Source organism: Anopheles bellator, chromosome 2, assembly GCF_943735745.2.
Source record: "Anopheles bellator chromosome 2, idAnoBellAS_SP24_06.2, whole genome shotgun sequence".
Lineage (NCBI taxonomy): Eukaryota > Metazoa > Arthropoda > Insecta > Diptera > Culicidae > Anopheles > Anopheles bellator.
This window is the reverse complement of record NC_071286.1, coordinates 73376678-73403682: the sequence shown is the minus strand read 5'-3', so window position 1 is coordinate 73403682 and position 27005 is coordinate 73376678. Positions and strand designations below refer to the sequence as shown.

Genomic DNA, 27005 nt, shown 5'->3' with positions numbered 1-27005 from the left:
TTTTGAGGGCGGTCAAACACGAGTGGTGTGTGTGGGGGGCGGGTTTCCGAAAAGGAAAGAAGAAAAAGAAAAACAGGTCGAAACAAACGGTATCGCACAACTAAATGTTCAAATTTCGACTCGGAAAAGAAAAGGGGCCAGAAGGAACCAACCGGAACCGGACGGAGTGGTAAATCAAAAGTCGGAAGTACTTGTTCGAGGAAGACACCCAGCTCAAATAAAATGTGTAAAATAATAGGTTCCACTTTGAGTTGATGAAATAATGTAACGTAAAAAGCAGCGAATGAGCGAATGAGCGGACGAGATGAATGAAGCTTCGAACGTTTGGTGCAGAATGAGTAAAAAAGCAAAAAACAGTTGAAACAGTACTTCAGAGAGCAAGGAGCGAGGTCCTAGGAGAAGGTTGGCAAATGTACAAACACGTTTTCTGATGGTAAACTGAAAGTACTGCTATCAACTATCGAGAGAGAGAGAGAGAGAGAGAGAGAGAGAGAGAGTGGTGTCGGGATGACATGAAACCACTTGTAAGAGATGCGCTCGCTACGTTTAGATGATTAAATGTGATTAGGTTGTTGGTTTTTGTTTGCTTTAATTCTTTTACGAATATACCACACGGGCGCGGGGTGGACGTGTGTTTATTTCTGTGTGTATGCGTGTGTGTCTGTTTGTGGGATGTATGCGGATGATCGTCTAAGATCGCCAAATAGTAACTACTACACGAAGTCACGAATCCAAGGTCTATATATGTCACTACACGAGCTAAAGCAGAGCTAAATGTTGCCAAAACAAGGTTTGAAAACACAAACACAAAGTTTACAGGTTAACGGCGCAACAATGGGCGTGCCGCCGGGTCGCCATGACTACGCAAGAGACACTGGGGAAAAATGCTGGAAGACTTGCTTGGCCTTTCCGAGAGGGGGATGGGGAGGCTGTTTTCTTTTACTTTGGTTGCTGTAATACATTTGCTGGCAGAAGCGGAGCTTGATCAAATTGATTGCAAAACCGGAGCGAGCCTGGCCGCGGTGTCTTTCAAGACGATCGAGAACGATCGCGCGACCCTGCGGTAGCCTGGCGCGGTCTGTCTATGGTCCAAAAGGGTACTTGCTGCTTGCGAGGCGACTGAGGTCTCGAAGTGCGTGGCGAGGTCACCACAGCGGAGATGGCAAGCTTTCGGGGGGCGGGGGGCGGTTTGGATGCATCCTTCCAACATAATACACAGATACATATGTACTTCGGTTAGTTCTTCATAACACACAGGTTTTTTTTTGTTAAAAGGTACACAAAAGCTATACAAAAGCCAATACAATCAAACAATATACAGCAGCACTTTAACTTGGGTTAGAGGTATGGTATTGAATAGTTCTTGATGGAAACGATACTTACGTGTAATTGTTTTTATCGAGTTTATATATTTGAAGCAGTTACATGCATATAAAATATTTTAGATATTTTTTTTTTGATGTAGACACAACCATTCACAGGCGTAAGCACAGCAGAGAAAATTTGAGGAAAAAGAAAAAAACAATTTACGTCAATTAAATTAGTTTTCCAAAAATCAATATCGGACCATGATAGACAAAACTTAAAACTATCTCAACCAGAGTGTCTGTCTGTGTGTGTGGTTGTGTGTATCTGTGTGTTCTCATGCAACTCATATCAACAATCAACGCTAGGCGTCAGCCCGGATCTTCGTCCCAACCGGAGCAAACCTCGCGCGCACCACGTGGTCCGTCGATTGTTAAAATGAGTCGCACGAAGAGCACGCGTGCGATCGAGCACACGGAAAAGAACTCGGTGTACAATTGTTTGTTTACAGCTTTGTTTTGGAACAATAAACGTTAGTAGTAGTAATAGTAGTAGTAGTAGTAGTAGTAGTAGTAATATAGATATATGAAGCTGTATAGAGAGGAAGGAAAGAAAATAATGGAACGAATAATCGAATAGTTTGGAAAGTATATGAGAATATATCACGTCAAATAGAAAAATATGCTAACATGTAAGCAAATATATGAAGGAATGAGAGAAATGTAATCCGAACGGAACTCAATAATCAATATAATCGTATGATCTCTATTGTTTGATTTGGTCGTTTTTGGTTCGCTATTTATCTGGGGTTTGATTGTATTTATATCAAATGAGTAGGATTTGAACTGGGTGTAAGTAAGTAAAGTAGCGGGGAAAGAAAAAGATAGTTTTGCAATATCCTCTACTCGCTCAAGGACTCGCGGTTTTGGGTAGCTGGCCTCCTCTCTCGTGCCCCGGGGGGCAGCGTTAGCTTGGGGCAACGTAACGTGCAACGCAACGTCTCTCTCTCTTAACACGTGGAACCTGAACCATTAGCAACCGTTTCATCACGAGAACTCATCTGTATTATCTCGCTTGCCGGAGTATCGCGCGTCCAGGCACTAGACTGAGAATTGGTGGGGCTGGTCAATCCATAGAATCGTGTAGCAAATGAAAAAAGGTTTCGTGGTGGAAAAATGTGGTGGCCCGTCCCGTCGCGGGCGGGTTGGGGCGGCCGGGGAGCGGCCAATGTACACGTACCTGCCCACCTTCACCCTCAACGCTCTGTAGCTCTCTCCACTCCTCGATCGTTTGCGCCAAGTCGATCTGGCAGAGCGGCACTTTTACCTCGCCGATTTGGTCATGCTTGGAGAAGCGATCGAAGTCGAAAATGGCGAACACTAACGTTTTGTTCATGGCTTCGGCGTACGGAAGGCTCTGTGGGGCGAGAGGAAATGGAAACGGAAACGCCACGCGCGCACACACGCGAAGCCACGTGTTACTAATCAGCCGTTGGCCGCGAACTCACTTTCGCGAACTCACTTCTCGATACTTACTACCGATACTTAAAGCACACTTAGAGTACCTTTAACATTTCTGTATATCTTTTTTGTATCTGCTATGGTATATATAAGGGATGATGAGGTTCTTTTAACGCTTCTTTGTGTCCTCGAGCGTGTGCTGTATTATTGTGTGAGTTTCTGGGTGATCTCTTTCTGCGTGAGTGTGCTATTTTCTCTTCTGATCGCTACGAGAGTGCAGCCAGCCTAACCGAATTGTCCCTAGCCCTAGCACTTACCTTGAAGGTGAACGACTCGTTAAACACTGGATTCAATGTTTTTCGGTGAACTTTCGTCTCGAACTTCTTCTTCTTGTCCGGCAATAGGTACACCTTGACGTACGGATCGGACGTACCGCCCATGTCCAGGGCCGGCAGTTCCTCCGCCTGGATGACGGTCACCGTGAGGGCGTTGGAGTTGAAGTCGTATTCCAGCTGCAATCGGAAGCAAGTTTGGAAGGCAAATTGATGTGCTGCGGGTGATGTGGTGGCCGCTGGTGGCCACGGCGCCGTTTTGCGGTGTCCCTCCTGGTGCCTTTACCTTGTACTGCAGTTTGCCCAACTTTTGCTCACTCTGCTTGCTTTCGCCCTCGTCGCCTTCCTCCGCGTTCTCGGTGAGCTCTTCCATGTCGGGTTGTACCTTTTTTGGGGGTTTTTAATCGAATTTTTGTGTTCCGGTTTGGTGTCCATTAAAGACAATGGGGGAACCGAGGGGGGGCGGGAAAGAAAAGGGACATATTTTAGACAGGGCGCTTGATCGCGAATCCACAGCGAACACAGTGAGCTACATTACAACGATCTAACATATTAACATTCATCTAAAGTTGGTTCAGCCTTAAAGAGGGGGTTTGTTTGATTTTTTTTCTCGGTTAGGTTAAGTTGGTTTTCTCTTATAAACAACGAGATACAACAAAACGGTTTTTAGTGAGAATTACACGATTACAATGCACCTGTACACTGACACTTAATGAATGAGATTCTACTGAATACCTTTTCTTTGTATGCTGAACCTAATAATTGTACCGATTTCAAATCAACTCCTTTCATCCCCTTCTTGCCGTCTTTGGAGCGTCGTTTGCGGAAGCAGCGCCGGATGCAGAAGCCGCAGATGCCCAGGATGATCAGCAGCACGGCGATGATGATGGACACCAGGCCCCAGGTCGGAATTCCCATCTCGTGCGCCAGTGCCTCCGTCACCTCGGCCGCCTTATCGCCCAGCTTCTCGGCTTCCCCCTTGGTGGGCGATGCTGTGCTGAAGTCTTCATTTTCTTCTACAAATGGACCCACAACCCGTCCCCGGAGGAAGAAAGAGAAACAGCCACACATCCATTTTAGATAGAGGTGACCACCACCGTCATTATTGATCAAAGCTTATTCGGGGCACAATCGATCAAATTCGTAGCGTCGCAATTAATTCGCTCGCCACATGGCTTCCATGTAAGAAGAGAAGCTATTAACAACTTCGATCTTTGCTAGCAAATACTACTAAACGCGGCTCCGGAAAAGCTTCATCGACGTTTGTGTGGAGGACATGTTTTGTGTATGCCGGAATTCCGGAGCCAGCACTAACGCACACGACGACGATGTCCTTTTTGTGGCACTGGCACCGATTCTTGCACTGGCGTGTGGACATCGTATTTTAATCGGGACTCATCCTTTCATTGTAGTTTCTTTTCTTTTTTGCTCCATTTGCTCGCCAACACATGTTAACATTATATAACCATTCAACTTTACGCACACAGCTAAAGTCGTAAGGTGCGAGTGAGACCGACCATCACTCTCACTCACTCGGCGGTCTCGACCCCAAAAATAACCAATAGAAATACGGTGTGTGGAGTCCGATTTCCGATAGGCCCCTGCCCCCCGCAATGCCCGCATTCCCGACCACACTTACCCATCTCAAGCTCCGATTCCGTCGTGGTGGTGTGGTGCTTTTGCTTGTGACCGAATATTTTCGTAGCCAGCGTGGTGGCCGCTTCCGCTAGCTTCGCCGCATCCGGATCCGCCTCGGCTTCCCTTTTCCACAGGCGAATGTTGGGAGCCATTTTTGTTTTTTTCGTTCCTCTGAAAATTTTGTGCAATAATTCACCCATTAACGGTCGGGAGCCACAGTTTCGGGTTTCGGGAAAGAAACACCGCTCCGGAAACACTTTGTCCGTTTGTCCGCAGGGTGCTTGCAAAACCACTAGGCACTAGAAGTCACCGTTTGCAAAAAGGTGACTTGGTTTTTTTTTCTTACTGTAGAGCCAGGTCAGGTGGCCCACTCAATTTTTTTCTTCCATCACTCCAATCCACACCAGGTCCCACCGCACACGCAATTTACCTTCAGAGCCTCCGAAGCTGCCTATCCAAGCCCACTCTTAACACTCCGCTGCTGCTGATGGCAATGGTTCACTCCTAAGCTAACATCTCACACGAAATGCGTACGTTGGTCGTATCTAAACTGTAACACCTGTGCTGTCCCCTTTTTGACCCAGTATTCCGAGCTTTTCTGGTGGAGCACAATTTTTACATCCTCAAGATGGTAGCTGGCGAACGTGAATGAGAAAATCGATTCATATCAGAGAAGATTGTAAAAAGGGACGGTACATGCGCATTTCATCCGTGCATGCGTACGCACTCCATGACAACATTACGTCAAGACCCGATCCTAGACACCCCGGATCCACTAGGCGAAACGGAGGTTCCAGCGCTTCTGTCAGGACAGAGCGTAGTTCAAGCAGCACTTCACAAGGTTTGTTGAACTACATGTGCCGGACAATGTGAAAAACCCCGTCATTCGGTCACTAAAATGTGTGGCTACCATTCCGGAACCGATTGCGTGGCGAAAGCGTTAAAAGCGAATGGCCCCGCACGTGTTCTAAAACGCCAAACATTCGTGTTCTAAAACGGATCATTCGAGCGGACTGTTGAAAGCAAAGGGCAAGCTTTTGAACTGAACTGATCAGCGGGGACCTTTATCAGTGTGTCGTGTATTTTCTTTATTTAAAGCACTTGAAGTTGACCAAACAATCAATACATAAAAGCAAACTCCCGCTGCTGCTGTGCCTTTTCTTTGTGCCAACACTTAGTACTCGATCGGTTGGAGGTTTCTTGGTTTCCGGGAATACTTCAACCCCAACGTGTCACTGATGTCGTCGATTACGGAGAGTGCGTAATCCAGCTGCTCTTTGGTGTGGGCCGCCGACAGGCAGAATCGAATGCGCCCTTCCATGATCGGCGTCGCAGGGAATCCGACACCGACAACCGCAATGTTGCGCACCGTTAACGTGCGAACGACGGCACTGGAATGCCACGAAACGAACCGTTAGATTGACAAATAGTCACGTCGCTTGCGATGCAAACGTACCCAATTTTGGAAAACAAATAAACCAACATAGGAACAACGGGTGAATCTTCGTGACCGTAGGTGATGACACCGATCTGGGCCAACCGTTTTCGGAAGTAGCGCGTATTCCGTGCCAGCTGGTTGATACGATTCTTTCCTTCCGAGGTGCCGTCCATACCGAGAATAATCTTCATGGACGTCAGTATTTGCTGAATGACCGGGGGCGCCATTGAGCTCGCGTAGCAGTGCGCGTGACTGTGCACTCGCAGGAAGTTGATCAGGTTCTGCAATCAGAAAAAAGGAGCTTCATCACTCATGACGCTCACGATATATCGGCTGATCGGCTTGTTTACCTTGTTGCCAGCGATGTAACCGCCGGCGGAGCCGAAACTTTTGGTGAACGTTCCCATCAGAATATCCACATCCTTCGGGTCCACTCCGTAGTACTCGACCACGCCACGACCAGTGGGGCCCGTGGCACCAATACTGTGGGCCTCGTCTAGGTACACGTAGGCTTTGTACTTTTTCTTCAGTGCAATTATCTCCGGCAGTTTGACGATCGATCCTTCCATGCTGAACACTCCCTCGACGATGATCAGGATTTTCTTCCATGGTTTTCCCGTGCGCGGCTGCCCAGCAATGATCGAGTCCCGCAGGACCCGCTCTAGGTCCTTCATGTTGTTGTGCTTGAACACCTTCGGGGTGGCCCCGGACAGTCGCAGTCCCAGTATGATTGATGCATGATTTTTCTCGTCGCTCACTACCAAACATCCGGGAGAAATGAGCGTTGGAATGTTCAGCGAATTCGTTGCAAAGCCCATGCCAAAGACAATGGCATCTTCTACCCCCAGGAATGTGGCCGTCAATGCTTCCAGCTCGGTATGCAGTGGGTTCGTTCCTGCAACAGTGAACACGCGTGCTTAGAAAAGTTTGGAAAGGGTAACACAATTGTACAGCAATACCTAGTTCCCGGCGCGAACTACACGCAGCTAAACCGTGCGATTCGATGCACCTCTCTGCTTCATCGGCACACGGTCCCTCGTTCTTTGCAAAGCCGAGATAATTGTACGATCCCAGGTTCAAACACTTCGTTTCGGTTCCTGTAAACCTAAACCGACCATTTTAAGTCACGCATACCGATCAGGGCGACATATCGATACTAACTCAAACGACCATCCGTAGTCCTTCGTAATCCTGTCCTTCAAAACCACCTCCGAGCCTGGAACGCTACAGATGGGGCGATTCCAGCAATCCTTCACACGTCGATACACGTAGCGTAGGTAAAACTTTTCAAATGCATCATACAGAGGAACGTAGCCCTGAAAGAGAACGGATCCGTACAGAGGGTTCTGCCTCGTAAGGGAGCTATGATTCATTCACTTACATCGCGGTACTTCTCTGTCGCCACTTTCGGAGTGAAAAACAGTTGATTGATGTAACCTGAATAGAAAAGTAGGCTTGTCACACGGTTATCGATCGTATCGCGGTAGCGCATTTTGTTACCCAATATCATCAGCAGGTAAAATCCAAGGTAGGTAAAGCAAGCAGTGTGCAGCGGAACTTGTTCGTATGATGATTTTGGTGGCCGCGACTCTTCGGGCCGTCTGACGTATCCATTCTGGAAGGGATGGACATTGCACAATTAGCACAGTACCATATCAACGGTAATCAGGGCGGGTGACGATGACTCACCTTCGCTGGCAATGTTTTCCCATTTTTCACCGAATGCACAGGCTGCGGCAGCTCTCGGGTGTTGCCATGGCGAAGCACATCTGCACGGGACATGTTGGGACGCGCGCGAACGGGTTTGGGCACACTTTCGATCGATGATGTCCTGCCTTAATCCTGCCTTAATTGCCTGGTTGCGGTTTCGCCGAATTCCCGTTTTCTGGCCGCCTACCGCAGTCTGGCCGCACAATCGGATGTGACACTTCAGTCGGCGGCGGCGAAAACGTCAACAGTCACTCACACACGCGCAACTGCTTTGAAGCGAACGGCGGCATAGAAAGAGACGAACAATCTTCAAAGGATCGCTAGAGATATTTGAAAAGCGCCCAACTGAGCCGTTAACAACTGATAGCGAAAGCGGCCTGCAAACATTATCAATGTTCGGCTCGGCATGTGCTCGGCAAAAGGGCGTAATCGCGGGCTGCCGAGATTATCCGCAAAGGATGAATCATACCGTTTTCGTTTGAATTTGACGTGCCCAATCTAGCAGCAGCGTTTACGCATGCTTGGACCTTGTGAGGAAAAATGCGACGAAGGTGAGTCCTTTCGGTCACAGCCAGAGCCAAAGCAAGGCGCAGTTTGAATCGGGCACGAACGTGAAAAATATGCAAAGCTTAGCCATGGACAGCTTCCAAGACAAATCGGAAAATTCGCTCCTTGATTTAAGTTTCGAGAACATTGGCAGCACCGACAGGACGAGCTCGCTGCTCGATAGCACCTTCGAGAAAGACGGAAAACGCGAAATGGACCCGTTCGCGAGTGAACTAGTGTCCGACCTGAAGGGAAAGGATAGTGAAGTGTTCGACGAGTGCATGCCAATAGTACAGCGCGGAACCTACCGTGAGGAACAGTTGAATGACAAAGACGAACCCTTCGCGGTGCTTGACCAGTTCCCGGCGGAACCGGTGGATACGTTTGTAAGCTCGCACAATTCCGCCCTCGAGGATGACGTGGTCGAGAGTGACTACATGAACCCGTACGTCAGCATACGGCACGACAAGGAAAAAGTGGTGGCCTCGGTGGAAGAATCAGCTGCTCATGTTGACCCTACCCCCGTGCTGGTGAGTGTTGCTCCGGCCGAGCTACCGCCACCGGAGCCCGAAAATCCCATCGTCGAGCCGAGCAATGTCCCAGACACAACTCCTGAACCGGTGGCAAGTTCCACGGCCAGCGATTGCATCGAGATTGAGCAAATGTTCAAAGATTATGGTCTCGGTAAGTTACCAAACAGCAGAGCGCGTCGCGAAGAAGAAGACGGGAAACACAGTGTTATCCTTTAACGCCTCGTTAACGCCGGCACTGCTGCTGGATGAGGGCACGAAAACGTCCCGTCCCGAGATGGGCTGTGGGCATGCGCGTCGAGGCTCGTCTGCACATTGTTTTTTTTGCTCTCCTCCAAAGGAAAACACAGTCGAGCCAGGGAAAATTGTCCTGGATTCGGCAGTAGTATTTGTGCAACAGAGAGGCAGGGCGAAAAGATTTTATTTCGCATGTCACATCACAAAGAAGAATGTAAAAATCGATAATTACACAGAAGCGAACTTTGCTACGGACAACGGATCCACCGGATCAGCCGCTAAAAACGGTAGTCGAAAGAAATAACTGATTTCGCAGAGAAAGCTGAACCCTCTGGCGCTAGCTAAAGAAGTGTTTTTCATCTCCATAATATTGGTTGGTGTTTCTACGTAACCGATTCAAGTGTGCTAAGATGAACGGGCTAGAAGGAGGCTGCAAATCGAGCCCGCTTTTCATTTGCAGTGTGATTAATCCATGTAGGTTCGCGGCAAGGGTGGCCAGATCACGGGGGATAACGATTGGGGGAAGGCACGTTCAGATTGTCGGTACCAAAGGAAACTAACGTAAAAACTCTTCTCTTTTCCCAGACGCGTGGTTCAATCCTGCAAAGCTACACCCAAAAGGTAAGTGCCAATTCACTCAATACCCAGTTAGATAGATGGATTGCCCAGTCAAACGCGACTCCCTGCAATCGTTTGGTTCAATTGCGTCTTTTCTTTTCACGTGTGTCACGTCTCCTGGAAAAAAGCTCCGATAATGGTCACTTGATTATCCTGCACGTTTTTGCAGTTCAAATGACTGTTTCCTTTCTGTTTAAATCGCCGTTTTATTGTCGGCAGCGTTATCGATACGATAGCCCTTTGCTCCGTTTTTTATCCTGCCTTTTGCGGCCATTGAGGGGCAGGACTACTTCATACGCAGTATGCACACGCTTGCTCGCTATGAATCATCGAAAGGCGACTCCCTCTTGTTTGGAACGCCATGCCCCGAGTGTGAAACATTTCAAGATGCTGAAGCGAAACATTTCATCGACGCATCCTCGCAGTGACAGCGCGGACGGGCTGTCAAACGCTACAAACGAGCGCCATAACAAAGCGCCAGTGTTCGTGCCGAATTTTGGCTTAAAATAAAATAGTGACTAGAAAGTTATTAATAAACGATCCCGATCGATCTGGTTGGCCACTTTGGCACCGTGGTTCTGAACACGTTCTGAAGGGACACGACGGGAACGGCGGCTTCACGGGCACAGCATCGACGCATCCGACAATCGGCGCACACCTTCCATTTGCAGTATTAAGTCGGGCCGGTGGTGGATGAGTTTATAAAAATAGTGAGAACACCTTTTGTGCGCGGATCGGAACACGATGGCTGCTGCGTTGGGCGAGTTGAAGATTTTTGAGGCTTCCGATTTCACCAAAGAAGGATGTAAGCAAATACCCTTGTGTCGTCCTTTATTCTTTCACCCCCCGCCACTCGACGCGAGCGTGAGAGGAAGCCCCCGAAGGCCCGCCTGTGCCGTGTTCCTAGTTTTGCTCCCTTTAGCAGCAAGAAAGTGTTAATTAAAAAGGTCGCGCAGGCACAAACTATAAATAGAACCCCTTGGCTGGGTGCTTCTTAACGAGCAGCGCAGATCGCGCGTTGCCCCGAGAAACCAACGTATTTTTGACACCTTCCTTTTGATTGACGGGTACCTGGAGAACCAGGTTTTCGGGCCGTTTGGGAACACTGGCCGCGAAACGCGAAAGAGAAAGTAAACGGTGCTCACTACGCGTGGCGCTCAACATGTTTACGTCCATGCTTCTTGTCAGCATAGATCCAGTGAGTTGGAGGTGTCCAGTTTTTTGTACGGCCTCCACTCTCTCGAGCACTCGCCGTAAGCCTGCTCCTCCAGTGTGCGCGTTTGGAGAAACGTGTTTGTTTTAAATCCCACGATGGTGAAGCGACAGAATTCTCGTTACGCAAATGGGCACCACAACCACGTAGAACTGCCGCCCCGCGGGCCAGGTAAAACAATTTCGCAGGTGTTTGATCGTCGGCAGCGGTAGCGGCGTTTGCGGTGCAAACCAGTTGTCTTTGGCAACGTGTCAATATTTGCCCTGGCCGATCGCGGCGTCCGATGTGGCTTCTTGGCAGCGTAGACAGGCGTGATCTTTTCACGCTGCATTTATCAAAGTTTAAATTTTTGATCCCGGGGAGCCTTCGCTACGAGAGGGAAATAATGAATTTTCCTCACTTTTTTGAACCCCGTTTTCCACAGTGGAATCCCTAATCTACTGGCGAGATGTGAAGAAGTCCGGCGTGGTGTTCGGTGGCGGGCTAGCTCTGCTGCTGGCCATGTCACTGTTTTCACTGATCAGCGTGTTCTCGTACCTATCGCTGCTGCTGCTCTTTGGGACCATATCGTTTAGAATCTACAAGAATGTCCTGCAAGCAGTCCAGAAAACCGCCGAAGGTCACCCTTTCAAGTAAATATAACGCTTCGATGCACCGAACCGATGCATGCTGGCAGCCCGCGGTGAATGGTTTTGAACTCTTGCAGGGAGTATCTGGATATGGACCTAACTCTGTCCCAGGAGAAGGTACAGCAGCTTGCGACCGTGGCAGTGGCCCACGTGAACGCCCTCCTGACCGGGCTGCGCCGCCTCTTTCTGGTGGAGGATCTTGTCGACTCGATCAAGTTTGGAGTTCTACTATACTGGCTGACCTATGTTGGGGCTATTTTCAACGGCATTACCTGCGTCATGATCGGTAAGATCGGGGTGTAGATCTGTTGCGTGAAGCAGGGTTTGATTTCGATGATTTCTTTTCCACAGGATTCGTAGCATTGTTCACATTGCCAAAAGTGTATGAAAACAACAAGCAATCGGTTGACACTCACATAGAACTCGTTCGGAGCAAAATCCAGGAGATAACCGAAAAGTAAGTAAAGCCCTAGCGCACTGTCTGTCCGAGCGATTGCTAACGAGGCGCCTTTTTTGCATTTTTGTAGGGTAAAGGCCGCCGTTCCACTGGGCAAGAAAGCGGAAACCGACAAAACTAAGTAAACTACATATGTACTAAATGCTACCCTGTGCGTGCGCGTGGTGGGTCCGTGGCGAAGAGATGCATTGAATTGTTTAATTTTGTTTTTAACCACGGCACAAATGGGGGCCCACCATCAACGGATGATGAGTAAATTGCTAAGATTCGAACGTTTGCCGTTGTTTGCCTTCATTTGCTTTTTGGAACCCACCTATGTGTTTTATGCCGCCGTTTCGTTCCGTTGCTGCGCTCTTTAAGAAATCGCCATAAAACGTAAGCGTCGAAAGAAAGTGAAGGAAAATTTCAGCCGTGCGTGTTGTGGTGTGTGCCCCGTTGGTTGGGTTGTGTGTTCCGCTTTTCATCACCCCCGGGGAGGAAGCAATCTCCGTCTCGAGAGCCAAGCGCCCGTGCAGCACACCGGACGGCGAGGGAAGTGAGTCGTGGTTTTGCACCGTGAAGATCGTTACTGAGATTATTAGTCCAACGGATTGATTCGTATTCAATGAACGAGTGTTACTCTCTAGAAGAAACAAAAATATATAAGCTACCATGAAATTGCGTGTGATTGTAATGAACCTGTGAGCGTTACTCTGTATGCTTCGTTGCCACAGCTTTAAGAATACCATGTTTCATTTTCGATAGCCATTTACCGTGGTTCCTGTGCGTGTGGTGCTGGCGTTTTTGTTAAAAACATGAACCACGTTTTCAAACCCCTTCAACGGCGCAGTTCTTTGACAACCGATTGACATGAAAATGGGAGCGAGAGAGAGCAGGAGCAAGTTAATATTTCACGGAAGATTCAGTAAATGCTGCTAGGCTGTAGGCTCCCCCAGGATACAACACTCCGTGTAGAATTTACAGCACATGCTTCAAAATACAATTTACAACAAGAAAACCAATTGGACATCCACTAATGCAAGAAACTCCTATGGTATGGATAAAATATAACTGGTAATAATCACTCAAAGAAAACAGCATTAAAACTAAATGTTTCGCCATAGCTAGAAAATAAAAACTCCGGACCTTTCTATCTTAAAAGCCTGCGTTGTTTGATTTCTGTTACGCACGGGCGCGCCGGACGGGGCGGCAGTGAAAGTAACTGAAAAGAAAGGAGGGAATTGGAGCAATTTCTACTTTTTATTATTAAGTTTCTTCCACCTGTGATGCACCGTAACCGTCTGCTGCCGTTGCGCAAAGCGTTGATGGTATTCCGCTTTGTGAATCTCATTCGCACCTGTTTCTGGGCGAGATTTAAACGAATTGGGATCAATATTGTGTTGTGCTGTGCCGTTAACGGTACCAGCAGTAGCTCAATATGTTTTCCAAATACTTTCAAATAAAACAATTCAATCAACGAGCTCCCCTATCTTTAGCTTCAAAAGCCCTCAGTAAAATGCTGCAACGAGTCTCTACACCTTCAAAGGTGCGCATAAAGCTTTGAAAACTTATTTTGCGGCGTACCAAATCCGAGCATAGCGATCAACCGTCAGCTCGAATGTGCTACCGATCGCAATGGCGTGGTTCGCTTGGCAACACTGCCAATGGTTAGTTTTATTTATTTCGTTGAGTTTTTTGTATGAAAAACTAAACCAAATTTTGTGCATTTGCTCAAAGACTCCTACGAAAAAAGCGTTTAAAATGTTTAAATTACGAAATTACAATTGCTGTGCGAGAGCGGGACAAAAAAACCAAACAAAAACAAATTTGACACATGCATTTCTGGGGAGCCACACGAACCCCAAACGCTCGATTTGACACTAACAAGCCAAGCTAAAGACACTAAAGACAAGCGTAAAACGGATCGTAAACACCGTTTGCAAACGCTTTGTTAACAAACAGAGGATAATGTACGTTTCACATTTCGGTATACACCTTTTTTGTATTTTAACACTGCCGCACAACGCATAAACGATTTGACATTAAACATTCATTTTACACTCGCTTTTACGCTTCGTACCCTTCGCTGGATGCGCAAGCGCATGGATGACAGTTTGGCGGAGTAAACCGCAGGGCGCATGAATGACCTTCGCAAGGTGACCGAAGTAGTAGCGAAACAAACCGAACAGAGCCATTCTCAGTTTCCGAGTTGCGGCCAACGGTCGATCTGAACGGTTTCCGCAGAGTGTGGTTTTTCTCTAGGGTTTTCTCGCCCGTTTCTAAGTAACAGCCCCGAAAAGCGACTCTACTCATCATGTCGAAGCCCCAGTCCGACGTGGATAAGAGGAAACAGATCAGTGTCCGCGGCATCGCGCAGCTGGAGGATGTGAACGAGATCAAAAAGGACTTCAATCGGCATCTGCACTACACGCTCGTTAAGGACAGAAATGTGGCCACGGTGCGCGACTACTACTTTGCCCTGGCCCACACGGTCAAGGATCATCTGGTGTCCCGGTGGATCCGTACGCAGCAGTACTACTACGAGCGGGACCCGAAGGTAAGCCCCCGGAGAGAGCAATGTGACCCCTGCCCGACACAGCATGTGTAGGTGCAAAGCACTCGCACCAAGCCCTGGCGGTCGTGTCTCCATGAACTCGATATTTGACCTCTAATTGTCAATGCTACTAATAGAACGGGCGGGCGAGCGTGAGCGAAAGGATAGCGAACGGCGTGGACAATGTGTCTGCGATCACGAGGTACGACGATCAGCGGCTCTGTGTGGTGCCGCCGAAGCAGGATATTTCGGTCGGCTTTGTGCCGGCACATTCCCGTGCCCCTTATCTCTCGTGACCCACTTTCTGCTCTCCAGCGTCATGGCGCTGTAACCCTTTGCCGGGTCAGGATGAATTGTCACACTTACGCGCGTACGCGAACGAAGTCGAACGAAGGTTAAACGCAATCGATAAGGCCGATCGTGGTTCGCCCTTTTACCCTTCCGAAGGGAGCCAATCATTTATTGTATTTATTGTGCTACTTTTCGCATAAAAAGTAAACAACCGGTGTTTGGCTAGCAACCAGCCCTGGACCGGTCGCGGCCGACAGGGTAATGAGCCCCGCGATTGTGTGATTAACGGAATGTTGATCCTTAGAACGGAACACGCCAAAACATAACACAATAATGGGATTGTTTTGGTTCTGTGTCCCGCCGAGGCTGGCTGGCTGGCTGGCTGACTGGCGGGATAATAATCTGCCTTCGGCCGCTGGTGATAAGAATCGGCCACCAGCGCGGCGCGGCGGATGGATCGAAGATACTGGATCGAAACTTGGCGGCGCCTCTATAAACATGATTTTATATACTTTTTCTTTTCTTCTCTCTTGCTGCACGATCTGACCACTAGCGCGTGTACTATTTGTCGCTGGAGTACTACATGGGCCGATCATTGCAAAACACCATGATCAACCTGGGCATTCAGACGTCGTGTGATGAAGCCATGTACCAGATGGGTCTGGACATCGAGGAGCTGGAAGAACTGGAGGAAGATGCCGGTCTCGGCAACGGGGGTCTGGGCCGTTTGGCCGCCTGTTTCCTCGACTCGATGGCCACACTCGGCATGCCCGCTTACGGTTATGGTGAGCACCGAAAAAAAAACGACCGAGAGCGAACTCTGTGGCGAATGGTTTCATGTAGCAACCAACGCAGGTTGCTAGATGCAATCGATTGTCACATTATTTGGTTTCACGTTATCAATCTCCGTCGCCCATTCCGATGTCCGCAGGTATTCGCTATGAGTACGGCATCTTTGCCCAGAAGATCCGTAACGGCGAGCAGGTAGAAGAGCCGGACGATTGGCTGCGTTACGGCAACCCGTGGGAGAAGGCCCGCCCGGAGTACATGATTCCGATTCACTTCTACGGTCGCGTCATCGATACACCCGAAGGCAAGAAGTGGGTTGACACGCAGACGGTGTTTGCCATGCCGTACGACAATCCGGTGCCCGGCTATGGCAACAATGTCGTCAATACGCTGCGCTTGTGGTCCGCCAAGTCGCCGATCGATTTCAACCTAAAGTTCTGTGAGTACATATCATCGGCATCACCAGTAGTTGACCCTGTGGGATCCTGCTAATCGCCCCGCTCTTCCATCCGCAGTCAACGACGGTGACTACATTCAGGCCGTGCTGGACCGCAACTTGGCCGAAAACATCTCGCGTGTACTCTACCCGAACGACAACTTCTTCGAGGGCAAGGAATTGCGCCTGAAGCAGGAGTACTTCATGTGCGCTGCCACGCTGCAGGACATCGTGCGGCGGTACAAGGCGTCCAAGTTTGGATCGCGCGATGCCGTCCGCACTTCGTTTGAAGACTTCCCGAGCAAGGTGGCGATCCAGCTGAACGACACCCACCCATCGTTGGCCATTCCCGAGCTGATGCGCATCCTCCTCGACGACGAGAAGCTGAGCTGGGAGAAGGCGTGGGACATTGTGGTGCGCACCTGTGCCTACACCAACCACACCGTGCTGCCGGAGGCGCTGGAACGCTGGCCGGTGTCGATGCTGCAGTCCATCTTACCGCGCCATCTGGAGATCATTTATCATATAAACTTTTTGCATTTACAAAACGTGGAGAAGCGGTTCCCGGGTGACTCTGGGCGCATGCGAGCCCTCTCGATGGTGGAGGAAGACGGCGAGAAGCGCATCAACATGGCCAACCTGTCGATCGTCGGATCCCACGCCGTCAACGGGGTGGCCGCCATCCACTCGGAGATTATCAAGAAGGACATCTTCAAGTGCTTCTACGAGCTGACGCCGGAGAAGTTCCAGAACAAAACGAACGGCATCACGCCACGGCGTTGGCTGCTGCTGTGCAACCCGGGCCTGTCGGATCTGATCGCCGAGAAGATCGGGGACCAGTGGCCGGTCCATCTGGAGCAGCTGCAGCAGCTGAAGCAGTGGTCGAAGGATCCGAACTTCCAGCGTGCCGTGGCTCGCGTAAAGCAAGAGAACAAGCTCAAGCTGGCCCAGCTGCTGGAGAGGGACTACGGGGTGAAGGTGAACCCGGCCTCGATGTTCGACATCCAGGTGAAGCGTATTCATGAGTACAAACGTCAGCTGCTCAACTGTCTCCACATCATCACGCTGTACAATCGCATCAAGCGCGACCCGACGGCCAACTTTACGCCCCGCACGATCATGGTCGGTGGCAAGGCCGCCCCGGGCTACTACATCGCGAAGCAGATCATCAAGCTGATCTGTGCGGTCGGCAACGTCGTGAACAACGACCCGATCGTCGGCGACAAGCTGAAGGTGATCTTCCTTGAGAACTATCGCGTCACGCTGGCGGAGAAAATTATGCCCGCGGCCGATCTGTCCGAGCAGATCTCGACCGCCGGTACCGAGGCGTCCGGTACGGGTAACATGAAGTTCCAGCTGAACGGTGCACTCACCATCGGCACGCTGGACGGTGCCAACGTGGAGATGGCCGAAGAGATGGGCAACGAGAACATTTTCATCTTCGGCATGACGGTCGAGGAGGTTGAAGAGCTAAAGCAGCGCGGCTACAATGCGTACGACTACTACAACTCGAACCCGGACATCAAGCAGTGCGTGGACCAGATCCAGAGCGGATTCTTCAGCCCGGGCAACCCGCACGAGTTCCAGGATCTGGCCAATGTGCTGCTGAAGTACGATCGTTACTTCCTGTTTGCTGACTACGAGTCGTACATCAAGACACAGGATCGTGTTTCGGCCGTATACCAGGTACGTTTTTGGGGCATCCCCGCGGGTTAGGGGTATTGATTATCGGATCGATTTTTACGTTTACTCACTTTACGGGATCGTTTTCCTACCGCTCCAGGACCAAGCGAAGTGGTTGGAGATGTCGATCAACAATATCGCTACGAGTGGCAAATTCTCCAGCGATCGTACGATTGCCGAGTACGCGCGGGAAATTTGGGGCATCGAACCGAGCTGGGAGAAGCTCCCGAACCCGGGCGTAGCAAAGTAAACACGGAACACGGAAACACCACCCTACTGCAGCAGCGTCCTCAAGTCAGCGTGTCCTCTGTCACTGCCATCGGAAGCACCGAAACGAGGGCATGGTCTGAGCAAAGCAAAAAAAACACAATCGTGTTTGAGATGAGTAGCGCGATATGTTGTGTGCCGCAATGTTCGCTTATGATTCGCCTGCCAACATACTCTCTCTTTCTAGGGTGCCATAAATCTAATTGCAAAATCTAACACACGAATAGGTAGAAAATAACTCACCGAGGGAATTTAGTTGTAGAGAGGGCATCGTAGAGCAGCGCGTATTTCGTATAGTTTTGTTATCCTTTTATTGTTTTTGTTTGTGCCTCAAACGCTCGTTATCTTCGTCGATCACGGTTCGATCAATATCATAAATATAAACACACAAACACAGACACACACATATATACCTATCTGTTGTTGTTGGCAAATGACGTTATGGGATAATTGTTTTTTTAATAATAAAATTGAAACGAAAAGGAAAACGGTACAAACGTGCGAGGAATGTGGCGACAAACGGCTGGGATTTCAATTTCAGAAGCTGCAATTCCCAAATTCGCCAGAAGTTATGCAACGCGCATTGCGTGTGCGATTAATTCTGTACTCTTTGAATAATGTTCAATCGCAAACTTTGGGCCGGAAAGGTATGCAAAATATATTCGATTCGTTGATTAGTTGTCAAACCAGCTGTCCGATTGGAGAAAAATAATCAGAGAAGGCATTGAGCAAAATTTCCAAAATTGATCGATTGATCACTCAAAGGACACTCGCAGTAAGCGGCGCGAAATAGCCCGACAATCAAACACCGAAATGGGTAGCAACTAAAGGACACAGTCCGCCATTAGCAATATAATTCTTTATTTTGTTTCTTTTCTATTTCACCATCGTTACATTTACAGTACGCTTACGGGTAGTTAATTGAATTACATAAATTAAATATTTGTTAATATGTATATTATCTCGCTTTCTCAACGAAAGGTGGTTCAGATTAAGCTTCCTCTAATGCCACCAGAGGCCGCCGCCAGAGGGGTGCTCCACCATAGTGTGGTGTGTGCTGGTTTTCGAAAGGGGCTTTATAGTATTTCTTTTGCATTTTTACAAACAACTTTTACACTACGCGAGTATCGTTGTGACCGCTCTTGTTGCTGTGTCCACAGGGCGATAAGCGAAACAGGGTGAAGGATGATAAAAACGATAACCATGCGTCAGAGCGGGATTTTGGGATGTTGTTTCTCTGTTTTTACAAACTTATATTATCCACAACGTACTCTTGGTGCTGTGGTGTTCGGTTGTATCTGCGTTTTCGACCGTAAATGGTATACAAATGGATCCGCATCTAACACGTAAGGCACTTGTGATACGCACACGCATATAATCTACGTCTGTACGCGCATACAGGTTTAACTATCTGCACAATAGGGGGGAAACACTATCGTAGTGCAAAGCGCGATTCGCCAAAAAGTTGTCGGAATTTACTGTGACATTCGCATGGCATACACTACTTGCTCAAGTGGGGGGAGGGCTCTAGCGCTAGAAATGGTCCCTTGATGAATCGTCTCGTTCTGGATGACAACAGATTAGCTCTGTGTGGATTGTGTGGCCCTTTCAAATAATTGATTTTCGTTCTATGTCCCCTTACTTGATACGCCGGAAGCATGAAAACTAGAAACAAACTTCCTGCCCCTATGGCCCTTTTGATGGAAATAATGCTTCCCCCATGGGGCCCCCGGTTCGGCGTTCGGCTGAGCTTACGACACATTTATGGTCGACATTCCGGGGAAAGTGGCAGAAAAAACATTCGTTCCATCGTAGTTACTGATCATCTGTGGAATGTGAAACCATATATAGATGCATGATTGGTTAGAAGAGTGCCTCTGGCCACGGCCCGATGGCAGGATAATAGTAGTTCGACAGAGAAAGCTCGCCTCAGAGGGTCACGGTGACACATACAGACACACACATAGCGATGTTATTTGTGATCGAAAACGATCTTCTAATGACGTCTTCTAACCTGATCTAGAGTTAAAAATATCGATCATGTTAAAGCTGCTTGTCCCTACCAAACTAATCAACAAAAGCTTTCCGTTTCAACGTGTAATGAAAATGAGCATTATTTGTAATTTATAACAGACTGTCCAGTGCAGAGTGGACAGGAACACAAACAGGGAGCAGGGGCTTGAAGGCATTAGAAGACGACGATTCTCGCTGCTTTAGCTTACCAGTTCGTCTTCGGAGTCAGATTCAATGTCACTTTCCGGAGGCGAAACGTTGCTTGCGCCCCGCATGGCCAAACCCTCCGCAAGGACTCGCTTATTCTGCAACACCGCCAGCTGGTACGCCGTCAGCCCGGCGTACGTTTCCAGTTCGAGCGAAACCCGAGGACACTCGTCCAGCAGAAAGTTGGCCAGTTCTTCGTTCCCCCGATCGATGCTGATGTGTAGCGGACAGCGTCCTGCTTTTCCTTCCTGTGAAAGCAAAAAGCCAATGACGTCAATTACGAACCAATCGATAAGCCGATTAAGACGGGCCCCTTACCCTGGCGTTAATGTTCGCTCCGGCGTTGATTAAACACCGTAGGACCGGTATGCTGCCCACTTCAGCGGCCAGATGCACACAGGTCTTTCCTGAAACAGAGAGCGAGCGAGCGAGAGAGAGAGAGAGAGTGTGGGTCAGTCATTTGATCGGGTTCTTCGTCGACGTCGACGGAATAACCCTTCCGAGCGCGCGGGCATTCGTGTGTCGCGGTTGTGTCCCCACCAACAAGAAACTCAACAAGTATTACAACGAAAAGAAGTGAAAACGAAGCAGATTAGGTGCCCGTTTCACAACAGGTTAGCGCGGCGGGTGGGGCGACCAGACCGCCAGCAAGGTAAAACCCGCGCGCGATGCGGAATTTCCAATTCCAGCGCCAGATGACGATGTAGTAAAAAAAGAAGCGAAGTCGATTGTGGGGGCAAACAGTTTCCCGTTTCCAGCAAGCCCCCGAGCGGGCCGTACCAATCTTATCCGGGGCGGGATTGACGGAAAGTGTTGGAAAAAAAATCCGGATCGACATCAAGCAGCGGGGTAAAAATGGAATGGCCTATCTGGTCCTGTGATCGATGACCTCGAGGAAGAAAATTTACTTTGAGCCATGCATGTAATATTGAGAGTATCAAAACAAGCTCCGGTTCGTGCCTCGCGGGTGGATAGGAGTCGAGTCCAACCGACGGAGCGTGCCCGTGTGAGTGAGCAGTGCGTTGGCTGGCCGCGTGTGTTGGTGTGTACTGGCGCACGCCTCGTTTTACAAGAATATTGGGAAAAACCCAACACATAACGTCGTTCAGCTGCGATTGCAATTCAAGACCGTCCCGTGCGCGCCCCGTTACGCCGCGGGCGCTTCGCTTCCCACGAAGGGGTCTCGGGTGCCTTTAGCTGGGATTTCAGTGAGTGTGGGAAACACGCGGCGACGGCGGCAACGTAGAAAGTTTTGGGTTTTCCAACCATTCGGGACCACCGTGTTCCGTGTGGCGCGCACACCGCGCCGTCACAACGTCACGCCGTCGTTAGGCGGATTCCAATTGATGCCGTTTCGCCGTGATTCACACTCACATTCCTTTCCTCGTTGGGTGGTGGGCCACCGAAGTAATTCCGATTTTGCGCAGATCCCACCGCAGATCCGGCGGCATCGATCACTAATTTTAGCGCAAACTTCTGATATAATTAGAACACACATATACTCGGGCTGCTGGACGCGCGGCTCCCCTGCCCCAAATGGCGCGGCTATTTCTGCCCGCATATTTTTGTTGGTCACAGAGACGCATCGCGGAACACCGCCACACGGTGTACCGCGGCCGCGTTCTATTATTAAGCGGGGAAACGCTTTGACCATAAATGGGAAACTTGACGGAAAACCCAGCTCCGCGCGCGGTGATGGAATCGCCGACGGATTCATTCACACACCACACATGTGGCCACCAGACCCCAGAATCCGAAAGATTGATTGACTCACCATCGTAGTTCCACTGTTCCAGGTCCTGGGGAATTTTTACAACTACTAGATTGTTTTCCTGCATCTCGACCGCACTCGGGGGCGCCAGCAATTCCTTCGCACAGCGTACATTCGCTTGGCCACAGGCCAGGTGCAGCGCGGTATTGCCGTACGGATCGCGCGTCGTAAGACAGGCGCCCGCCGTCACCAAACGCCGAACGGTTCTCGGTTGATCCAGGAGCACCGCCCAGTGTAGGGCCGTCCGGCCGGCATCGTTTTGGATGTTCAGAAACTGCCGCGGAACACTGGCCGTCAGCTTTCGGACCAGCTCGTCGTTTTCCTCATAAACTGCCAGATGGAGCGAACTGAATAGTAAACGGAACGACGGAAGGGAACAGGTCAGAATATCCTTATCTTCAATAGCTAAGGTTGCTGAGATGTGCAGGGCTACCTGCCTGCTGCGACTTACGTGTCTCCCATTTCGTTTTGTTGGTACCACGGCAATCCATCGCGTTTCATCAATCGATCGAGACGTTGACAAATGTCCATGATATCGCACTCATGCGAACTGGGCTCCGCGTCCGGCAGCATCCCCGAGTCCTGTTCGTCGGCTGCCGCCTCCTTCTCGTCGATGGCGGACGACGGAGCGGTAGCAACAGATGCACCGCTCGGATTAGCGCCGGACTGAGGCGGGAGGCTCTCGGTGGAGTACAGGCTTTCCGACGTGTGGAGGTTATGTCCGGACAGGAAACCGGAGTCCGTGTTGGCACTGTCACAGTAATCTTTTTTGCCTGCCAAGGGCTGCCCGCTACTGGAATCGGTACCAATCGAAACGGTATTCATTGCAGGCCCTCGGGATGAATGCATTTTGGCGGACAACTAGCTCAAAGTATCGTGTTTTGCTGTGGCCAACCGCGCACTACACACTGTTTCGCGGCAAAGTAATTCTTTCGAAACGGGACGGTTAAGGTTAAGAACATAAAATGTCGCAGGCTGCTTGGTGGCGATAGGAGTTGTGACAAATCCGAAAGATCATAAGATGGCCGCGCGGATCACAAGCACACGACTGGTTTGAACGATTTACGGCGTGTCACATCGATTAGCACTGATAACCACCCCAATGGGTACGCGATTCAAAGTACTCGTACCGATTACGCGCTTGTTGAACGTAAACGACGCACGACGAAATTACACCCGACGATTTCTACCATTTGGAAAATATTGTTTCCTTTTTGGAGATAATCAGTCTCAGACGTCAGACGTTTCGACCCGGCGTTCCCGGTCCCTGGTTTTTGCCATCCGGGTCTCTATTCTTTCTCTGTTCTGTGTTAGTGCCATGCCGTGAAACATGCGCTATCTCGCTCCCGCGGCCAGGCAGCGTACCGGCGTAAGCGAAAGAGCGACAGCAATGTTATGCGGAGAGTTCAGTTTATTTTGCATTGGAATTACAGGCGCGGAACAGTGAGCATAAGTGCTGGTCAAATTTTAATGCTCGCGATTGATCCACCTCAATTAAAACACAATTTTAGAACTTACCGAAACGATCTTCCGTCGTCCTTATTCCGCCGGCGCTAAACAGGAACTGATGCAGATCTGATGTCCGGCCCCTTTAATTACACACAACTTCGGTAAACACATCCTTTCGCTTTGAGCTCTTCGGGGAAAATAATTTGTCGGAATCGAAAGATATCCTGTGATCATTGTCTTGGAACGAGAATGCAACACATTGCCGTTGAAAGTCTTACCCACGGTTGGCTTTTCTAGTGCTGGGCGCCGGCCGCAGTTGTTTGGAAATTTTTTGGTGTCCCAAATCTGACCACACATGGCACACGGAATTTCAGCCCGTCTGGGTTTTCTAAAGGGAAGGAAATTCCACCCATGTCGAGTCTTCCCACTTTGGCGCTCCTACTATTCGGCAGCTTTTCGGCGTTTTGTGAAATTATTGTTCTTCACACACTAGTTCTGTTGCCCACTAACAGTTCCTGAATTTACGCGGAAATTATCGAATCGTTAAACGCAAGGAAATTAAATTTTTTCAATGCGTACAACTGAGAAAATTTAAATTTTGCACATGCCATAAGTGCCATAAAGCGTTGATGCCATAACTGAACAGTGTCATGCCCGATGCAATTTGTTTACATTCATAGGAACCGGCCTCGTTACGAAATAAAATCCCTCCCGAAGGATGTTGAAAGTTTTGAATTTACTAAAAACCTTCGAACCGGCGTTTAATGGCATTGCCCGAGTTCAGTCCAGTGCCGTAGCGTTGCCGAAAGAATGGCGTCAACCGCGAGAGGTGTGGCTGGAGAACCTGAGCACGGTGAAGGAACAGAAACTGGGGCTCCTCACGCTGGATAATGCCGTTTTCGGGGCTGCCCCCAGAATCGATATCGTGCACCAGAACATCGAGTGGCAGAGGAAATACCGGTTCGTGAGCTTCTCACATGCCAAAACGAGAAACGAAGTACGCGGTGGAGGCAGGAAACCTTGGCCACAGAAGGGTCTCGGGAAAGCAAGGCATGGCTCGATCCGATCGCCGCTGTGGCGGGGCGGCGGTGTAGCTCACGGACCACGCTCGCCAACGACCCACTTCTACATGCTGCCATTTTTCAACCGCGTGCTAGGCCTGGTTTCCACCCTGTCGATCAAACTGGCCCAGGACGATTTGCACGTGGTGAAGGATCTGGAAATACCTACCGAAGACCCGCAATACCTGCGAGACTTGGTCGCCGAACGTGTCTGGGGACCGTCCGTGCTGTTCGTGGATTCGTCCGATGTTCTGCCGCGAAACATATCGATAGGCGCGGATAGCATCGGTCACATCAACTTGATGCCGGTGTACGGGCTGAATGTGTATTCGATGCTGAAGCACAACACGCTTGTCCTGACGGAGAGCGCCCTGCGAGACATCGAACAAAAGTTGGTGGAGCATTTAAACCGGAACGATGCCCGCTCGTTGATGTGCAAATTTAGACACGACAAATAAACGAAGCGAACGTGGGTTTAGCTTCTTAGCGTTATTATTAAAGTGTAAAAAACTGTACGAGCCACTCATTCTTTCACCACCGTTACTCGCCGAGAAGTTTGGTTCGGATTTTCCAGCGCAATTCCGCATGATCATTCTCTCCTGGAAGCTTAAATTTGTTCCAGTCTCTTTGATACGCGTGATACAAGGCGACCGGATCACTCCTGCGAAACGATTGACTGCTCTTCGGTCTTATCCCTGTAACGGTAGATGGAAGCCGTGAGACCCCAAATGCAGCAACCCGACCGGCAGCAGTACTTACACATCTTGCATGATTTGTCACTATCCTTACACGGTACGGGCTTGGGTTCTTCCGTTTGGTTTTCCTTGTCCGACGAGTCGGCAGTTTCCATCTTTTTCATCTTACGTGCAACTTTCGCTTTGTAGCTGATTGTTTTCCCAGAGTGTAATCGTTCGAAAACGTTGTCCGGTGTGGGCCCATCGTCCGTGTCCTTGCAACGTGAATCCCCGTACAGCTGGGAGTCGAACTTGATGAGCTTTCGGAGATCTAGAAACATACGCACAGTGTTGGCAGGATCGGCCGCATACGGAATTCGCGGTGGTAGTTACCTTTCTGAAATTCTTTCAATTGCTCAGCTGTTATGTTCCGGTACCCCAAGTGGTTTAAATGATTCAGAATTTCCCTAGCTTCTAAGGGTAGCGTCATTTTGTGTCCTTCTGTGGTTTGTACAAACAACCAAAAAACGGCGGCTTGTTGAGCTGTCAGTTGCGCGAATCATAACACTGAGATACAGGGTGCTTCTGTCTGTCTAATGCTGCCTAATGCTGTCACATATTTAGATCACATTCAGAAACAGGGTGGCCACTCAAATTCAAATTATTATTGAAAATAATTAATATTGCAATTAATATTGCATTAATATTGCATACCTTTTGGCGCGCTTGGCACTGACAGAAATTCCCTTTCAAAGTCAAAATTCTCACTCAATTGCCTTTCGAGACAAAATTCTCACCTTTGAACTCATTTTCACTTTATCAACCAACGGTTTCTCATCACACATCCAAATTTATTGAGCTTAATAGTATTTGCAGCCATTCACACACCCGGGCAACCATTCAACCTTTAAAAAATGAGCTTAAGGTAACTTATACAGCAGTATTTTCATTTGGGAATCTCATTCATTTCGGCCCGCTTGTGAACGGCTTGGCAAAATGTGTAATTTAAACCAGCGCCCTTTGTAACGATTATCAGAAAATAAATATCTTACCGCTTGTATAATAAAAAAAACGGACGTGGCTGGGTAATTGAAACTGGTGAACTGATTTACTCGACACAAGTGCTTCACAATTTTAACTCGCGAAGGAGGAGTTTCATTAAATCGATATGGAAATTTGTTGCCGATAGCAAGAGCCGCGTGGTGTGCGGTGGGGTGGCGGGAGTTGCAACATGCAGACATTTGAATTTTTCAGCATTCCTTGCATTGAAAAAGATTAATAATGAAGCAAGGAAATAATCAAGAACTGGTGGAATACAAGTCGCAATTTATGGCATATTTTATGTACCTCTGCCAGCAATCGTCACAAAGAAAGAACCTTTTTCGCGCAAAGTGCAATATAGTGCCTGGGTTGGCCAGAGCCCAGAGGCTTCCTTCTGGTTTATGTACTACCACTACCACTACCACCAATGAGCAATGTGTGGGGGCTCCATTGCTTTTTTGTCACAAAAGCACCGCTCGGGAAATAAGGCAAGACGCGATTGTATGCACTTTTATTTGTGATGAAAATTGGAAAGGAAATTTTCGAACACGCGCTTAGAAAAAGCAAATCAACCCGCCGCCGCGAGAGGTGTTGGCAAGAAGTACGAGGATCTCTGTCCTCTATTGCCGCCTCCGTTTTCTCGGCGGCGGCGGCGGCGGTTAAGGATTGTCGGCGTT

The 27005-nt window shown here is 49.1% G+C and overlaps 7 protein-coding genes across 14 annotated transcripts in view; 3 read left to right on the top strand and 4 right to left on the bottom strand.

The window, feature by feature from the left end:
* Positions 1–5366, bottom strand: part of LOC131211195 (synaptotagmin 1) — a 12350-nt gene extending 6984 nt beyond the window's left edge. For 2 of the 4 annotated variants that reach the window (XM_058204581.1, XM_058204583.1), the window contains exons 1-6: positions 5166–5366; positions 4737–4906; positions 3833–4113; positions 3384–3482; positions 3083–3277; positions 2545–2721 (exon numbers count right to left, since the gene is read on the bottom strand). In XM_058204581.1, the coding sequence (XP_058060564.1) occupies positions 2545–2721; positions 3083–3277; positions 3384–3482; positions 3833–4113; positions 4737–4887 (903 nt within the window). In that variant the 5' untranslated portion in view covers positions 4888–4906; positions 5166–5366. Of the gene's footprint in view, positions 1–2544; positions 2722–3082; positions 3278–3383; positions 3483–3832; positions 4114–4736; positions 4914–5165 lie in introns of those variants that run through there. The other 2 variants (XM_058204584.1, XM_058204582.1) reach the window with 2 other exon arrangements.
* A 417-nt stretch (positions 5367–5783) lies between these two features.
* LOC131209228 (serine palmitoyltransferase 2) lies at positions 5784–8071 on the bottom strand. The gene is made up of 8 exons (XM_058202239.1): positions 7863–8071; positions 7674–7788; positions 7555–7610; positions 7335–7489; positions 7133–7278; positions 6524–7068; positions 6192–6454; positions 5784–6126 (listed from the first exon to the last, which is right to left on the bottom strand). Exons 1-8 carry the CDS (start codon positions 7953–7955, stop codon positions 5910–5912), a joined length of 1590 nt encoding a protein of 529 aa, XP_058058222.1. The 5' UTR covers positions 7956–8071; the 3' UTR covers positions 5784–5909.
* Positions 8072–8459: 388 nt separating this feature from the next.
* Positions 8460–13242, top strand: LOC131211737 (reticulon-3-A). 5 transcript variants are annotated; one of them, XM_058205326.1, is made up of 6 exons: positions 8460–9113; positions 9782–9817; positions 11452–11659; positions 11734–11942; positions 12008–12113; positions 12184–13242. In XM_058205326.1, the coding sequence occupies exons 1-6, from the start codon at positions 8504–8506 to the stop codon at positions 12236–12238; spliced, it is 1224 nt and encodes a 407-aa protein (XP_058061309.1). In that variant the 5' UTR covers positions 8460–8503; the 3' UTR covers positions 12239–13242. The 5 variants fall into 5 exon arrangements, with proteins under 5 accessions (XP_058061309.1, XP_058061310.1, XP_058061313.1 ...); XM_058205327.1 differs by lacking the exon at positions 8460–9113 and adding an exon at positions 9363–9670; XM_058205330.1 differs by lacking the exons at positions 8460–9113; positions 9782–9817 and adding an exon at positions 9363–9670.
* A 1064-nt stretch (positions 13243–14306) lies between these two features.
* LOC131211552 (glycogen phosphorylase) lies at positions 14307–18510 on the top strand. The gene is made up of 5 exons (XM_058205061.1): positions 14307–14649; positions 15491–15722; positions 15869–16165; positions 16242–17848; positions 17946–18510. The coding sequence occupies exons 1-5, from the start codon at positions 14407–14409 to the stop codon at positions 18093–18095; spliced, it is 2529 nt and encodes an 842-aa protein (XP_058061044.1). The 5' UTR covers positions 14307–14406; the 3' UTR covers positions 18096–18510.
* Positions 18511–18958: 448 nt separating this feature from the next.
* On the bottom strand, positions 18959–23286 carry LOC131211553 (NF-kappa-B inhibitor cactus). Its single transcript, XM_058205062.1, has 5 exons — positions 22555–23286; positions 22107–22450; positions 20651–20739; positions 20335–20580; positions 18959–19938 (listed from the first exon to the last, which is right to left on the bottom strand). Exons 1-5 carry the CDS (start codon positions 22950–22952, stop codon positions 19864–19866), a joined length of 1152 nt encoding a protein of 383 aa, XP_058061045.1. The 5' UTR covers positions 22953–23286; the 3' UTR covers positions 18959–19863.
* Positions 23287–24241: 955 nt separating this feature from the next.
* Positions 24242–25116, top strand: LOC131209511 (large ribosomal subunit protein uL4m). Its single transcript, XM_058202595.1, has one exon. The coding sequence runs from the start codon at positions 24271–24273 to the stop codon at positions 25069–25071; it is 801 nt and encodes a 266-aa protein (XP_058058578.1). The 5' UTR covers positions 24242–24270; the 3' UTR covers positions 25072–25116.
* Positions 25106–26128, bottom strand: LOC131209512 (uncharacterized). Its single transcript, XM_058202596.1, has 4 exons — positions 26002–26128; positions 25681–25896; positions 25373–25618; positions 25106–25308 (listed from the first exon to the last, which is right to left on the bottom strand). The coding sequence occupies exons 2-4, from the start codon at positions 25775–25777 to the stop codon at positions 25154–25156; spliced, it is 498 nt and encodes a 165-aa protein (XP_058058579.1). The 5' UTR covers positions 25778–25896; positions 26002–26128; the 3' UTR covers positions 25106–25153.
* Between the last annotated feature and the right edge of the window lie 877 nt (positions 26129–27005).

Excerpts from the sequence above, each read along its gene's own strand:
- LOC131209228 (XM_058202239.1), bottom strand. The coding sequence starts at position 7,955 with ATGTCCCGTGCAGATGTGCTTCGCCATGGCAACACCCGAGAGCTGCCG. Across the intron at positions 7,069-7,132 it reads TAGTTCGCGCCGGGAACTAG|GAACGAACCCACTGCATACC; the intron begins GTATTGCTGTAC and ends TCACTGTTGCAG. Across the intron at positions 6,455-6,523 it reads GTTACATCGCTGGCAACAAG|AACCTGATCAACTTCCTGCG; the intron begins GTAAACAAGCCG and ends TTCTGATTGCAG.
- LOC131211737 (XM_058205326.1), top strand. The coding sequence starts at position 8,504 with ATGCAAAGCTTAGCCATGGACAGCTTCCAAGACAAATCGGAAAATTCG. Across the intron at positions 9,114-9,781 it reads GTTCAAAGATTATGGTCTCG|ACGCGTGGTTCAATCCTGCA; the intron begins GTAAGTTACCAA and ends CTCTTTTCCCAG. Across the intron at positions 11,660-11,733 it reads GCCGAAGGTCACCCTTTCAA|GGAGTATCTGGATATGGACC; the intron begins GTAAATATAACG and ends GAACTCTTGCAG.
- LOC131211552 (XM_058205061.1), top strand. The coding sequence starts at position 14,407 with ATGTCGAAGCCCCAGTCCGACGTGGATAAGAGGAAACAGATCAGTGTC. Across the intron at positions 15,723-15,868 it reads CATGCCCGCTTACGGTTATG|GTATTCGCTATGAGTACGGC; the intron begins GTGAGCACCGAA and ends CGATGTCCGCAG. Across the intron at positions 17,849-17,945 it reads GTGTTTCGGCCGTATACCAG|GACCAAGCGAAGTGGTTGGA; the intron begins GTACGTTTTTGG and ends CTACCGCTCCAG.
- LOC131211553 (XM_058205062.1), bottom strand. The coding sequence starts at position 22,952 with ATGCATTCATCCCGAGGGCCTGCAATGAATACCGTTTCGATTGGTACC. Across the intron at positions 20,740-22,106 it reads GGAACAGTGGAACTACGATG|GAAAGACCTGTGTGCATCTG; the intron begins GTGAGTCAATCA and ends TCTCTGTTTCAG. Across the intron at positions 19,939-20,334 it reads CTGACTCCGAAGACGAACTG|ATGATCAGTAACTACGATGG; the intron begins GTAAGCTAAAGC and ends CACATTCCACAG.
- LOC131209511 (XM_058202595.1), top strand. The coding sequence starts at position 24,271 with ATGTTGAAAGTTTTGAATTTACTAAAAACCTTCGAACCGGCGTTTAAT.
- LOC131209512 (XM_058202596.1), bottom strand. The coding sequence starts at position 25,777 with ATGACGCTACCCTTAGAAGCTAGGGAAATTCTGAATCATTTAAACCAC. Across the intron at positions 25,619-25,680 it reads ATTGAAAGAATTTCAGAAAG|ATCTCCGAAAGCTCATCAAG; the intron begins GTAACTACCACC and ends GTATGTTTCTAG. Across the intron at positions 25,309-25,372 it reads TGACAAATCATGCAAGATGT|GGATAAGACCGAAGAGCAGT; the intron begins GTAAGTACTGCT and ends CTACCGTTACAG.